The sequence below is a fragment of the Haplochromis burtoni genome, unplaced genomic scaffold (genome assembly GCF_018398535.1).
Source record: "Haplochromis burtoni strain Fernald_Lab_line unplaced genomic scaffold, NCSU_Asbu1 Contig_27, whole genome shotgun sequence".
Classification (NCBI taxonomy): Eukaryota; Metazoa; Chordata; class Actinopteri; order Cichliformes; family Cichlidae; genus Haplochromis; species Haplochromis burtoni.
In genome coordinates this window covers 1711036-1726143 of record NW_024582388.1, presented here as the reverse complement: position 1 = coordinate 1726143, position 15108 = coordinate 1711036, and the positions used below count along the sequence as shown (strand labels likewise).

Sequence of the window (15108 nt, the reverse complement as noted above, 5' to 3'; positions counted from 1 at the left end):
TGAGCTCAGTTGAGATCTAGAAGATAATTTTGACTAAAGTTGCTCTTTTCAACTTCTTGGCTCTAGGTCAAATAAACTGTGAGTGAGATTTATTTTTTTAAATAAAATTTAAAAAGTATAAGAGAAGCAAATCTTTTTTTCTTTTTTCTGATTATTTTCTCCTAATTTTGCGAGAAATCCTCCTAGACTTGGATTCAAAGGCAGGCCCCACATCTGGTTTCCTCTTTCAGAGTCATACTTTAAAGGAAAAGAAATCATCTACAACAGAGTGCTAAATTATTCTTGGCCAGATGCCACCAGCTCTTCAGCATTATTGAATATGAAAGTGCTGAGGCGATGGTTCTGACCACTGAACAATAATCACAATAAATAAGCATGCAGTAGGGAGTTGTGATTATTTATATATATACACACACACATACATAGCCCATGGTGGGATTTCTTGCAGCAATAAATAAACTGCAAAGAACTCTAAACCTCTAAGTTATTAATTTCGCAGTTATCTTATTAACCAGCTACAAACTTCATCAATGCCGCAGCCCTATTCAAGGTTCTTTATTTGTCACATGCATAGTTATACAAGTATAACACACAGTGAAATGTAACCTGCCATGCTTCTCGACATGTGCAAAAATGGGGGGGGGGTAGAGGAAGAACATTATATATATATAGTATATACATTAGGTGAATGTGCAGTAGTAGCAGCAAGCAGGTGAATTCTGTACATTAATAGGAATAGGCAATCTGACTATTTTACAGAATAGAAAAATAGAATAGAATAGAAAATTTAACTTATAGCCAGTACAATTGTACAATTCAAGTCTTATCATTCTGTAAATATTTAGTCTTTCACTTCTTATCAGTAATTACACTGAAGGGAAAACAAGCCAACAAACTCTGAAATTGTCTGATGGTCACAAGAACAGACAAATCAAGGAGAATATAGATTGGCTGCATGTGTTTAATTAACCAATAGGCTCTTTGTAAATTAACTGCACCTCACCTACAAAGCAGAGCAGGCAGAGAAAAATATCTGCTGTCAGTTTGCTGCTTCCTATATAGCAGCTGTTAAATCTGATGAGTTAGCCTCTTAAAGTGCTATAAAGTCTGTGATCTCTCTTTACGAATGGTCATTGTCAGTTTCACATGAATTCTCCTCAAATCAGCATCTCTTTATGGCTGTATTTAAATCACCTGACCCAACCTGTCCCTCTCAAACAACGTAACTCAACCAAAGACATTAATAGAGGAAATAATTACAAAGACATCAGGTTTCAGTGTCTAACCCCTCACCCTTCAAACAGTCATGGCGGAAGGTTGCTCTTTCCTGAGTGTGGTTCTGATAGAGGTCACTTCCTGTTAAAATGGAGTTCTTTATCCCCACATTGACAAAGTGCTTGCTTGATCAAGCTGTGCTGTCTTTTTCTTAAAATATAAAGAACATCAAGATTACTTTTGCAATAAACTGACAGTAAATTTAAAAAAAAAAAGCAGGTGGTTCATACTGTAGCTTTTCTTTAAACAGCAAGCAGTTATACTCTACTGATTATACTGATAGTTTATGTCAGTAATTAAAAAAGCAGCAGTTGACATCAATTGATACCTGGATGGATGCTAGCTACATTACCTGGTTTGTTGTTGGTTCTCTTTTTGTTTCTATGTTTTATTTTATTAGCTTTATTTGTGAATTGATGTTTTAAATATTAGCAATGATGTTGTTGAGCAGAAGACTCAAAATTTGGCACCAAAGTAAATAAACTGATTAATGACTTGTAATTGTTGTAATTTATTCATTCATTTACGCTGCTTTTGAAGGGCAAACACATTTTGCTTATCATCAGTGACAGGGTCTTAGATATGCACACCTTTTCCAGCAGTTTATTTATGAGAGATTTTTCTTCACATGTTTTTGTTTTTTGTTTTTTGTTTTTTTTTCACAAACCTCAATTTTTTGAAGACGGCAGCATTGCTCCCTTACTTGGATGGATCTACATTTTTGGCGCAGGTTTTACAAATGCCTTACCTGCCACAGCCCTCCCATTTATCCGGGCCTGGGACCAGCAGTAGGAGTAAAATGGCTTGAGACCCCCCAAATCACATTTTGAGTAATATTTAAATGAATGCCTCGTGGCTGTTGTGGGGCTATTTGGCATCAGCTTAATAACACGTGCGTCCAGTTTGATTTTCTATGAAACAGCTCAGTTGGTTATTAGCCATACTACCAGCAAGGCCTCAAGGATCACGCCTAGATATGTCTAAAAATTTTGGTCTGGATACAGATCCCTCAATAAATTGTTCAATTTTGTTGGGGTTTTTTTCCCAGTAAAATTTCGGTTTATTTACATGTGCCCCTTTCTTTTTTCCTATCACCATCATCAGATCAAAACTGTAGCTATATTTATCCGGTTCTTTGGTTTATTAGTAAATATATGCTAAAATGGATAAATAAAACTAATGACATTCCCATCAACCCTAGCTGTACTTTGAATTTTGTGCAAATTTGCATGCTAATAAACTACGATTAAGATGCTGAACATTAGTTGCTAAACATCAGCACAGCAAGCTGATGTCAGCATTTCTCTCACCACCACGGTGCCTAAATACATCCTCCACACAGCTCCCAGCATGGCTGTAATCTCATATCTTGTTTTTTATTAAGCCCTCCCTGACAGCTGGATGGCTCCTTACTTCTACCTCTCATCCCCCCAGTTTGTACCAAACCATCTCACTTTAAAAGTTAAAAATATCAAACCTCTATAGGGTAATATGTCATCCAACACGTTTCTTAAAAGATATCATTCAGCTATATTACACTCATAATAATCCCCACAATTATTAATAAGATTTTAAGTGTAAAACGTATAAATGAAATGTAACCCTTTTAGTGTCTTGGCAAGGGGGGTAACTTTAAAGCCGTGTTCAGATTTCTCTCTACATCGTCAGTATCTCACCGCGTCCCTCCTTGTTCACATAGTATGAAAAGCTGAATATTAAGTTATTTGCATTCACAAGCCTCAGCATGGGCGTGATTAAATTTACAATCCATTTTACCCCATGAATTGTATTTGTAAGACTCCATTTGTAAGGCAAAACTGTTCTATTGTGTAAATTATAAGCTCCTGTGTTGGTTTGTATAAATTCACAAGCCATATTTCAATGTATGCTGTACTTATGTGCCATAATCCTGCCTTGCTTTATAAGGCAGCGGATTCCATTGTCTTGATTAATAAGCCGTGTTATTGCCTTGCATGGATTTATAATCCCCAGCATGCTGTTTGCGTTGGAGGTGCTAAAAATCCACACACAGCAATTTAAAGTGAACTCGGCAATTAGCTCAGCAGAAATCACTTCCTTTGTGAAGGTTAGAAGTAGTTGTTTTGTTTGGTTTGGATAGCTGAGCCTTTGTATATTTGTGCAGCATCACTATCCACCAACTGATGCACAGTTTATTCCTCCATGCTGGGATGTGTAGATGAGACTCCATCCTCTACAAGGATTTTCAGGATTCCTTTGATCTTCCCTTCATATCCCTCGAAATGCAGCTGCATTGGCACTAGATTGTCCTATTATAGACAGTGCGGTGTGCACGGTATCCTGTCAAGTCAAGGTTGTTATTTTTCTTCGAATCCTCTTTGAAGCGCAGCTTAGTGGGGGGGTGTTTGTAGGTTTTTTTGAAGGGGGGGGGATGTTTTTTTTCGGTGCTGTGTTGATCTAATTTGATTACATTGATTATGAAAAGTTATATGCTTTATACGAGGCATATTCAACCTGCATGTTAAACCAGTGATGACAAAATAATTTTTTTTTAAAACTTATCATTGTTCACTAGACTGTTCATATCCTGTTCATCAGAGTTCACATTACAAATGTTATACACAAAACAAAAATTTGTAAACTGTAATTCCAGCAGAGGAATGGACAATTTGAGGTTAATTCAAAGTGTTGAACTAGCATTGCATAACTTTTTACTGGAACTCTCAATATGAGGTCCAAAGACATGCTGATGTAGGTGGAAGTCATCATTAGGCTAAAAAAAAAAAAAAAAAAAAGAGGGATAGCAAAAGTTTTATCAGAGGTCAGCTGATCACTGCATACATTCCTAAAATGAATGAATGCAATGACTAGCACAAAAACACCAAAAGGCCTGAAAGACTTATGTGGATGATCAAAGAATTATTTCCATTGCTTCCATTTCCATCTAGCTAGGTTAAAAACACTCATTAGAAGGATAGACTTTTCTTTTTTAAGTTCAGGAGATGCCCTCATGAATGATGATGATGAGGCTAAGGATACAAAAAAGTATGGGCAAAGAGAGAAAAGCTCATGAGCCAAAGCATACCACATCATCTGTCAAACATGATGGAGCCAGTGTTATGGCCAGTGGAACCGGTCAACAACTGCTTATTAATGACTTCTTGAGTGAATTCTGAAGTGGAGAGCTTTTCTGTTTTCTGAATATACCGTTTGTTTAATTATTCTGCTCAGTATTTTCTCCCTGTCTATGTTCCATCCTTCCTCTCTCATTTGTTTTACTTGAATTCAGAATTTATTTCTTTTTTGCAGGATAAACGGAGAGAAATCATGGCCTCCAGTTGCAGTTTGCACTGTGTTTTTCACACTTTAACCATTGCTCAGCAAGAGTCAAGTCTTTGCACACGAGTCAACATCTTCCTTGCAAACCACCACAGCAACCCGCTAAAGCAATCACAAGGAGGTTTTCAGTCCAGCACTGTGTACCATTGGGTGCCCAGTTTCACATAGCAACTGCCAGAAACCACTTAGCAACCAATCAGGGATTGAACCATTCTTCCCTAGCAACCCGTAGCTATCAGAAGGCCGCAAACAGGTTCCTAGGCATGTGTGATTATTGCCTAACTTCCAGTGTTTTTTTTAATTCTACCATTTTTGCTGCTTTTATATGCCTCTGTGTTCTATTCAGTAAAGATTATAAAATATTCTTACCCTCCAGCTTGCTCACACAGTTATTGAGTAAAAATGATCTTGCCAAAATTTCGAGATGTGGCAATGATTATTTTGTGAATCAGTGTTCATCAGTGATGGTACAAAGTAAATACTTGCTCAAACATCTGAAAGTTTCTTCTCAGTAATGAGTAAATTGAGGAACTGTTGTATAAGGAACAGTTAATGAGTGAAGAAAGGAATAAACAGGCTAACAAAACTGTATGTTTCCTTTTTTATAATTGCAACTTTACAGACTCTTAACTGTAGGGGTGGAATAGACATCAAATGTAAAGTGTTTAGGCTGAACATATATATAAATTGCCATGTTATCTATATGCTCTTTTCATGTGTGCAGCATAAGCAGCCCACGCAGCACATATAGTGTTTGATGATTGTTTTGTTCGCCATCGCTGAAGCGGTGCAGGTCAGCTCATCCTACAGCATACTGTTTTTGGTTGTTTGTTTTTAATCTGTGTTTTCAGAAAATATCCTGGTTTCATATTGAGATTTTAAGTCTTTTCTCAGAGCTGTGCTGTGCTTTTGCTCCTTCTTAGTTTAACTTTTCTTTTTCCTGCGTTTTGCTTGTTGAGCTCGATGTCCAGGCTTGAACACGCATCAGCTTTGATCTCCATTTCACTAATTAATTTCTATTCACTCTCATGTCGTCTCACGTGTCCAGTAATACACAGGATCCAGACGTATAGTAGACACTGAAAATGTCTTGTTAGAGCTGATGCATTTTTGATGGATATGAGGCTGAAACTCTCTTGAAGGTCTTACTCGTAGCTCTGCTCCTTTGGTCAGAGGTGGAGTTTATCTGCATTTCAATTCTTTGATGTATGCTTTGATCCCCACATCACAAATCCCTCATTATGCTGTTTTAAGTGTTTTCTTTAAGCAGCGTTTCCATTTGATGTGAAGACTCTGTAATCCTTGTTGGAGCTGAAGTTGTACGGCAGGATGTTTGTTGAAAACCCTCACCGCTCTGATAGCCTCCCTGGTAGGAGGGTTTGTTCTTTAATAACCTCTCCTTGCTGCTGTTTTATTGCTTTGATCAGAGGTGGTGGTCCTCAGGGATGCTTTTTTGCTCACTGCTACAGTCACCTCTTTCACTCTCACACACTGCCATTTAAAAATTTCCTGCGCTACTAAAGCTTTTCTTTTGGCTGTCAAACAGAAGCGGAGTAAGATAGTTCCGACATCTGGGGTTTTTGACGTGAAAAAGATGAGTGGAGCACTTAAAGCTTGGATAGACGTGAAAAATATCCTGTTTAAATGTTCGCCCTGAAATATGAGCGTCTGTGTCGAAAGATGTCTGTTTCCTCGGAAAAATATGCATAAAACTCAAGAACAGCAGATAATGGTGACTGAAAATGCACTTTTGGGAGAAACATCAAGTCAGCAGATTTCTGATTTGGTTGCGTGGAAGCTAATGATTGTAATTGTATAATTCTGATAAAAGTTTTCTTTCACTTACTGGATAAATATTTGAATGTATCTGAATTTAATAAAAATGCACTTTGAAATATAATATTCTATTTTGCCAGCTTTCTGTGTCTTCATCTCTTCAAAAAAGCAAAGGACTGAAGGTCATTGGTAATACTAGGAGCCATAGGAAACCTCTTAAGTGGACAAAATATAGAATTCCTGATAAATGAAGCTGAAATAATTAAAACTGGTGGTCATAACTACAAAAGACATAAAAAACATAAAATTCTTAACTGTGTGAATATCTCCCAGGGCTCAAATTAGTGTTTGGTAAAAATGACTTTTATGTGTGCTGGGTGTTCTTCCTGGAACCTTTAGAAACTTTATTTAAAGTGGCCAAACTTGCTTCCTGTTGGGTATTTGAAATCACTGTTGTATAATAGGCCAGCTGTGAGCTGTAGTTTTAATATCAGAGTCACAGCGTGAGATTGTGTTAGTTATTTTAGTTTTTTTTTTATATTGGGTTGTTGTTGTTGTTGTTGAAGGCCAGTTTAAGATGACTACATAGGTTGTTTTTTTAAACTGTGCTTTCTGAGTCTCAGAATGCAAATCTACAACTTTTAAGAAATCTTCTTAATAGCTAAACCTTTACATGTCTGAATGGAAATTTTATAAAAAATGGTGTAATAAGTAATATGATTCTTAATCTTCTTAATCTCAGGCCATGCTGAGATTAAGAATCATACTGATTAAGAATGTCAGCATGAGCCTAAACTCCCAGTTTTTACATGTGAAACTCTTGACTGAAGAAAATGTAAAAACATTTGTCTTTTGTCAGGATGTCCAGGAGGCATATTTAAACACGTGACAGCAATAACTGTCACAATTTTGTATGTGTACGCCTGTGTTTAATAAGTGCAGAGTAAAACGTTCCAATACATTTACAGCTGGAGATTTGTGGGTCGGGACACATTTGCAGTTAAAGAAAGGTGTTTGCATATTGTATTAATTTGAATCACTATGCAGAAACCTGCGGTACAATAGCTGTGATTATAACACTGATTAACATGTGATTACACTGTAAGTCTGACCGCTGCAGGGTTGCATTGTTATGCAAGTGAAGGCGTCCAAGTGTCTAACCTCTCTGAGTGATTATTTAAAGAGTAACAGTTGAAAGGATGACAGGATGACTGGATTGTAGACATTTGAATCATGAACAATGACTTCCAGGAGAGTCTGTGAGGATTCAAATGACTATTATGTTGTGTCAGAAGCAAGTTTCATATTATGCGGTGCTTTGCTGGTTTAATCATTTATGGGAGTTGTATCAGAGCAAAGACGGAAGGCCTAGACAAGACTCTAACAGAGATCAGTGACTTCTTGGTGTGAAAAGCTGCTGCTGAACAACAGGACATTGTCTCCTTCTAACTTTGACTGCAAAGAGCTGCTGAGTTAGTGCCTCGAGCGAGGTAATAGATCGACTCTGATCTATGTAGAAAAAGAGGGGTTGTCTTATTTGAACTATGTGAAGAATCGGTGACCGTGTAAGATCTCAGAGAGAGTGTGTAACAATGAAAACAAGGTTTAAACTTCCACTAAAGAGAGCATGCAGAATGCCCTGTTAGACAGGCAGACAGATGGATGATAAAAGTTACGTCCCCCAAACTGTTTCCCACCTACAGTTTGTTGCTTCATTGCTGTTTTATCGTTGAGTCATTTCATAAAAACTTTTGACAGTTTGGAGCTTCCGGGGAAGCACAGGCGACATGTGTATCTGCTGTAGTCGACAGGAGAAGCTGTCAACACATAAAGAAATGAAAGAAGGGCTGAAACAAAGACAACATGTTGTCATGCTGTAGTAGATCGTTAGCTAAACATGCAGAATTTTGCTTCCTCTTTGTTTTGGAGGCTTTGAGTTTTAGTTCATTAATGTTTAAAATGGAAATGGGATGCTAATGCCATGCCCTATTTTTGTGTTATCAGGAGGCACAGCATCCAGGCAGAAAGGCTTCCGGGGCTGTATCCGCTCTCTGCAGCTGAACGGCGTCACTCTGGACCTGGAGGAGAGGGCGAAGATAACACCAGGGGTTCAACCCGGCTGCCCGGGTCACTGCAGCAGCTACGGCTCGCTCTGCCAGAACCATGGCCGCTGTGTGGAGAGAGCCAGTGGCTTCCAGTGTGACTGCAGCCTGTCAGCGTATGCTGGAGTTTTCTGCCAAACAGGTGAGCAGATACAGGAACACACATTTTACTATTAATATTGTGTATGGCTTAGGAAGTTGATTGCACAAGCTTTTCTCTCAGAAAAACAGATTGTTTTAGATACTTAGTGATGCTGACCCCCAGGTCTGTCCCACTCACTTTCTTTTATTTTTTTAGAGGCTTTTTTGTTTGGAGTCCTTTGGGTTTACTTCTCTGTGGTTTCTTTGTTCTTTATTTAATGCAGGTTTTGTTTTTCTATCTATTTGTCACTGCATTAAGTCCTCGTTTGTTTTAGTTACGGATTTCATTTAGAGTTTTATAGTTCCCTCAATGTGTCCTTTGTCCTCATCTCCTGTGAGTTTCCCTCTGTTAACTTTATTCATCTGTCTGTATCCCCTCGTTTTTTTGTTTCTCACTTCTCGTTTCTTTTTGGAAGTTATTTTCTCTTTTGTCTGGTTTTAGTTTAATCTGGTTAAACAGTTTTTTCATCAGCCCGTCATACAAGTCTCAGTCTGCTTCACTCACTTCATTCTGCATCGCGGTACTCTCACTTCATTAAACATGACAAATGTATTGTTTATGTGTAGAGGAACTCCACAGCAAGGTGAGGTATATGGCCCAGACATTCGTCCTTATCTTATTTTGGCTTTTTGAAAAGTTAGTCTTTTTTGTTGTTTGTTGCTGGGTAGCTTCTTATTGACGAGACACCTGAGGTCGAATGAGTAGAGTAAAAGTCCAGTATAACCAAAATGTCTTAAAGGCGCTCCATCGTTGATGAAAAAATGCTGAGCTCTTAGTTAATGTAAGATTACTTCTCAATAATGTAGAGTTAAACTTTATGGAAGCATGATTTTAGAAACACATCGTGACATCTTATTTGACATTTAAAATACTTTTTGTCACGGTTCTGGGTCATTTCGACCCAGCATTTTCAGTTTCTTGTATTTTGGTATTTTTCTGTATTATGGTTTATTTTCTAATTCTTTAGTTGTCCTGTTTTGAATATGATAAGGTTTCAGTGTTATTCTGGTTAAGAGTTTGTTCTTAGGCTTAGTTCAATGTCTGTTCTGTGCCTGTCATGTTTGCTGTTTTACTTTGAAGGTCTTGTCTCATGTTAGTGTATTCAATTTTACTTCCTAGTCTTGCCCAGTGTTGGGTAAGTTACTTTAAATTAGTAACTTAGTTACATTACTAGTTACTTCTATCAAAAGTAACTCAGTTACTTCAAGTTACTCGTTACTTTCAAAGTAACTAGTTACTAGGGAAAGTAACTTTGATTTTACTCAGAATTCTCTTGTTAATGTGTTTCTTCCATAACTTTGCCAGTCTTCTACTTGCTTACTTGCCACAGTGCACTGTGCCACCTACCAATAGAAAGGAAAAAATAATGTGCATATTTCCACGAGAGAAATCCCACGCCTGGACCGTCGTTGACCGCCGCCATGATTCTAGCCTACGTTACAGCGTCATGTGCGCTTTTTACATCCAACACAAAAACTGCAGCCATAGTCCTTTGATTGCACTCAGAACTCGGAAATTCTGCCTTCCGAATAGGAAGATGTAGGTAACACCAGACTGCAGATGAGCTGCATACAGGGCTGGACTGGGACAAAAAATCGGCCCGGGCATTTTGATTAGAGCCCGGCCCACCATTATAGGAAAAATCATAAAGCCTTTGAATGAAAACAAACGACAGAGACGGGACTTGCGACAGAAAAGCCGATCAGCTGATCATTGATCAGTTTCATGATTGAAGTAGAAACAGGAGAGGGAGGGGGAGGGAATGAGAGAAGAAGAGGCAGCTGTGCAGCAAAGACACAGAATAACTCCAGCTTTGTGTCTTTTTCATTGTAGCTGAAGTCCGGGACAAACTGTGTTCCTTTCCCTCATCCACCTGCTGGCCTCCACCACTTGCTAATGTTACTAAATCTGTGGAAGCTCCGCGATAGCCACCGCAAGAAGTAACGAATAACAACCCTATCTAAATCCCAGTAACAACTAACGTGTTCCTGATTTTGGCATAATAACTAGTTACGTGCTCGTTACCACAATAATAACGTAGTTACTGTAACGCGTTACTTAATAACTCGTTAGTCCCAACACTGGTCTTGCCTAATAAGTTCCAGCTATGTGTCCACCTGTTCCTCATTTCCTCATCTTCCTGCTAGTGTATTTTAGCCCCTGTCAGTCAGTATTTGTCATTACGTCCTCCACGTTAGTTGTGTGTGTATCCCTCGTCTTCTGTCGTCAGGTTATGTCATGCCACGCCATGCATTCCCAGTCTAGTTAAGCAATCCTAGTTTGAGTTGTGTTTTTGTATTGCCAAGTTTGTGTTTCCAGCAAATAAAGCTGCCGTCTTAAGTTAATATTTTGTCTCGGGGGCCTGCACTTGGGTCCAGCCACACAGCTAATCGTGACACTTTTACTTTTCAAATCTCAAATACAGAGCAAAAAGATCACAATGAGTATTTGTGATACAAAAAGAAATGTTCAGTTTGACCTGGATTCAAAACAGCATCGAGCTAATCAATGCACAAACGTATTTTAATCTAAGTAGCCTATGTCAGAATCCCCATGCAGAACTATTCTGACGCACATGCTTTTCATTGTGCATTTCTATTCTAAGGAATTTTTAGACCTTATGGTTAGTTGTTTTTGCAATTTGCTGACTATCTCAAAGCACACAGGTAAAGAAACCAAACACAAGTTCTTCTGAGGGTGGGAAGAACAGAAGATAAGAAATATGAAGTGAACCCCTTCCTCTGTCTTTAGCTCTCTTGTAACATCCTGACCAACACCACTGTTCTGTGTGAAAAGCAAAAGTTTTGGAGATGGCAAATTATTTGATATTCAGAAGAGAGAGTTTGGATTGGGTTTTACTTCAGTGGTGTCACCTGCTTTGACCCCTCTCCAGAGGATCTGTCTAAACTCTACAGTATGCTGCACAGTGTCACATCATACTTCCATCCCCTTCCCTCAGCGCAGCTGCCTTATACATCTCGCACACTGAGGTTAAAGCATAGTTTGAAGGTATGTAGGTTAGTTTTATTTCTCTGAGAAGAGTCCTTCACTGTGAAGATCAGTCCTGAATGTCTCTCTTGGGATAGAAAATTAGTCTTTCAGAGTTATTTCTAATACAGATGGGTGAAATTCCTCAAGTTTATGGAGTGGAAGTTGAAATAATGCCAAAGCACTTACAAGTGAGTGTTTATCCTGCTGCCTGAAGGTTAAGAACCTATACTTTACTGAAAACATTTTTCTGCTTTTATGCTACTCAGCACCCATCAAGAAGTACTTGATGTGGTTTGATGTAGATAGCTACTGTTTCATATGATTGAAGTCTATTTTAGTGATTTGTTTTTGATGTTAAAGTCACTAACAGTGCGTCACCACGTTGACCTTTGTGTTCTCCATTAGTTCTATAACTGAGTTCAACCATCTGTCCTTTTTTAGCCCGCCTCCCACTAAACACCGATATCTACTGATCTCCCACATCATGCTGATGCTGATGCTGATGCACGCTTTGTTTTTCTTTGTGAGTCACAGTGAGACACTCTGTGTTTGATATATTAAAAGTTAATCTCTGTGTCTGGTTGGAAAATGAAAGCAAGAAGTTCTAAAGACTAATTTCTGTAATTAGAAATATAAAGTTCCTAAGTAATAAGACATGCACGATCCTTCCTACACCACAGCCCTCATTTGAAGTTAATTAAAGTTGGAAAACACTGTGGGGATAATTTTGTATATATTTATTGTTCTGTGCCCCAGAAATAATTTGTTTACTCTTACATTATTGAAAGCAGAGCTAACACTTTTCAAACTAGAATCTTTTTCATGTAGGCTGAAAACTTAGGATGTGAAGTTTTCAAATTATTGCCAATGCTCTAGCAATCAGCTGAAAAGCAGAAGATTATTAATGATATTTTTGATAACTGAAATTCTGGAGACGTCAGTAAACTGGTAAAACAAATAAGGTGGGTTTCAAATATCCAGCTAGTTCAGGCTGGGTACTTGAGCTTCACTCTGTCACACAGAGGCAACACACCTCACTCGCTCTGCAGACTCACACATGTCTGCAGTGATGTGGACAATGTACGACTCTCTTGTGGTAAAGGTACAGCTGAGAGTGAAAGCAAAGCTGTCAGTTTGCCAGTTAATCTACGCTTACCTATAGCCGCAAGCTATGAATAGTGACTGAAAGGATGATATTGTGGATGCAAGCAGCAGAAGCAAACTTCATCCCTTAGAGCTGTTTCATTTAACAGGTAGTTTAAATAAAGCCACTACTCCTCCACAGTGGAAGAAGCTAGTTAAGGTGGTTTGGGCATTTAGCTGTGATGTCTTCAGGATGGCTCATAAGTGAGGTGTTCAGGCATGTCCAGCTAGGAGGACACCCTGGGCATCGCTGCTCAAACCCCTACCCTTCCGAGCTGGACCCGGGTAAGAGAAAGAAAATGAATGGATAGATACTGTAGGTTGATGGGTTCATTCCAAAGGCTGATCTCGTTGCGCAGGAGTAAAAAGTTTAAGTTTGAGCTCCAGTGACCTTTGATACCTCAGAACAGCAGTCACCAACCTTTCTTGCGCCACGGACCGGTTTATGTCCAACAATATTTTCACAGACCAGCCTATAAGGTGTCGCGGATAAATACAACAAAATAAAACCAGTACCGGTACCAAAAAACCAGAAGATTTATTCATAACACACGGGAAAAGACCCAGGGAAACAGAGTTAATGATAAAAACAATAAAAATATAATGTGAAACCCATACATTTCACACCCGAGCCTCAACTCTCACGGCCCAGTACCGAACGACTCACAGACCGGTACCGCTCCGTGGCCCGGGGGTTGGGGACCGCTGCCTCAGAATGATGATAAAATATGCAATATGAGTTTAAAGTTTTGTGTCAGTTGACTTTTTTTTTTTATTATAAAGTCATATATTTCATGTATTTATGACAGCAATAAGATGTTGTTGCACTATTCTATAACCTCTTTAACTCTTTTAAAGTTTAATTTGAACAGCACTCTAAATCCTCGCCTATTTATTTTTGTCCTGTCCCAGAGGTGTCAGCCAGCTTCAAGCCTGGAACATCTGTCAGCTACACCTTCAAGGAGCCCTATGAGCTGAGCAGGAACAGCAGCGCTCTGCCGTCCTCCATCTACTCTGAGATGACACTGAGAGCAGAGAACATCTCTTTGAGCTTCAGGACGAACCAGAGTCCAGCTCTGCTGCTCTACGTCAGCTCCTACTACAGAGAATACCTGGCTGTGCTCATCAACAAGCATGGTAAGAGGGGCACAGGCCTCCTACGCTTGTTTGTCTTTTCTTCTTTTCCTTTTAATGATCTCATCTCCTTTCTTTCCTTATCCTCCTCCTTAAGTTAATTGAGAGGTGTCTTGATCCTCCTTGTACACTGTTCTTCTCAGTCTTACCCCTGCTAACTCCACTTTTAGTTTTCCTAACTTTAAAGTTTTGAAACCTCAGAAACTTTTAATGCCAGCCCTCATTTTTCTCCCTAAACTTTGTCTAGTTAGTTTTTAAATTTGCTTCTCCTCTCGTTTCTCTTCTCCTCTCCTTTTATTCCCTCCTGTTCTCTCCTATTCATTCCTAACAACTTTTCCTGTTTTGACCTCGTTTCCTGCGCTCCATCATCAAAATCTGTCAGATCACTCCTCTCTCTGGATTTGCCTCGTCAGCCTTTAGCATTTTCTATACAGCCAGCTTTGCCAGCTATTAGGTTTTGTCTCAAGTTAAGAATAAAGTGTTTTCTGGACTTATCTCTGAGACCCAATGAGTGACACTGCAGGAATAAGGATTAGGTCGGCCGATAATAGGAGGCAGGTCAGCGCACTTCTGAATAAAAGAGCTGGAAACATGCTGAAGTGTTTTCTTAGCTTCTGTGTGAAATAATTGTGTTGTGAGTTTGACTTTTAAGAGTGGTACGAGGCACTTTGAGTTGAAAATTACATTTTCAGCATCCAGGAATCTAATAAAATTGGCACTTTGCTGCTAGATTAGTTGTAAATGGATTTTTTCTGGTGTTAATGACTCAGAGAAAGCTGATGGACAGCAGGCCATTAAGATTTGCTGCTGACCGTGGAGTCGTCAGGTAAATGCTCTTAAAATGAAGCGTCCAATTAAATCCCTGAGAGCTTTCTCTTGTTTGCCCTAAGATGGCTCATTTCTTTTCATCCTTGACTGCAGTTAAACCCTCTCAGCCCGAGCACTACTGCTTCACTTAGGGCCCTTTTTCGTTTTTTAAAGAATACATTTATTGTTATTAGAGCAGTAGCTGGTACGTGGTACGTCTTTAATATTTCCCCTTCTCCTCAGCACCTCAAAAAGAAGATATTGAATTGTAATTTTAACCTTGTGATATGATTTATTCACTTTGATTTATGGAAATATTGCAGATGTGAGAAAAAAAAACTTTCGTTTTTAAAAACAATCTTTAATCTTCACTCTTTTGATAAATCTCCAATTAATATGCTTGACTATTAGGGGAATTAA

The 15108-nt window shown here is 38.8% G+C and overlaps 1 protein-coding gene across 2 annotated transcripts in view; it reads left to right on the top strand.

Moving 5' to 3' along the window:
- The window catches only part of LOC102289753 (contactin-associated protein-like 4), a 150548-nt gene that overhangs the window by 112857 nt on the left and 22583 nt on the right, over positions 1–15108 (top strand). For both annotated transcript variants that reach the window (XM_042219043.1, XM_005918035.3), the window contains exons 18-19: positions 8374–8613; positions 13660–13884. In XM_042219043.1, the coding sequence (XP_042074977.1) occupies positions 8374–8613; positions 13660–13884 (465 nt within the window). The remainder of the gene's footprint in view (positions 1–8373; positions 8614–13659; positions 13885–15108) is intronic.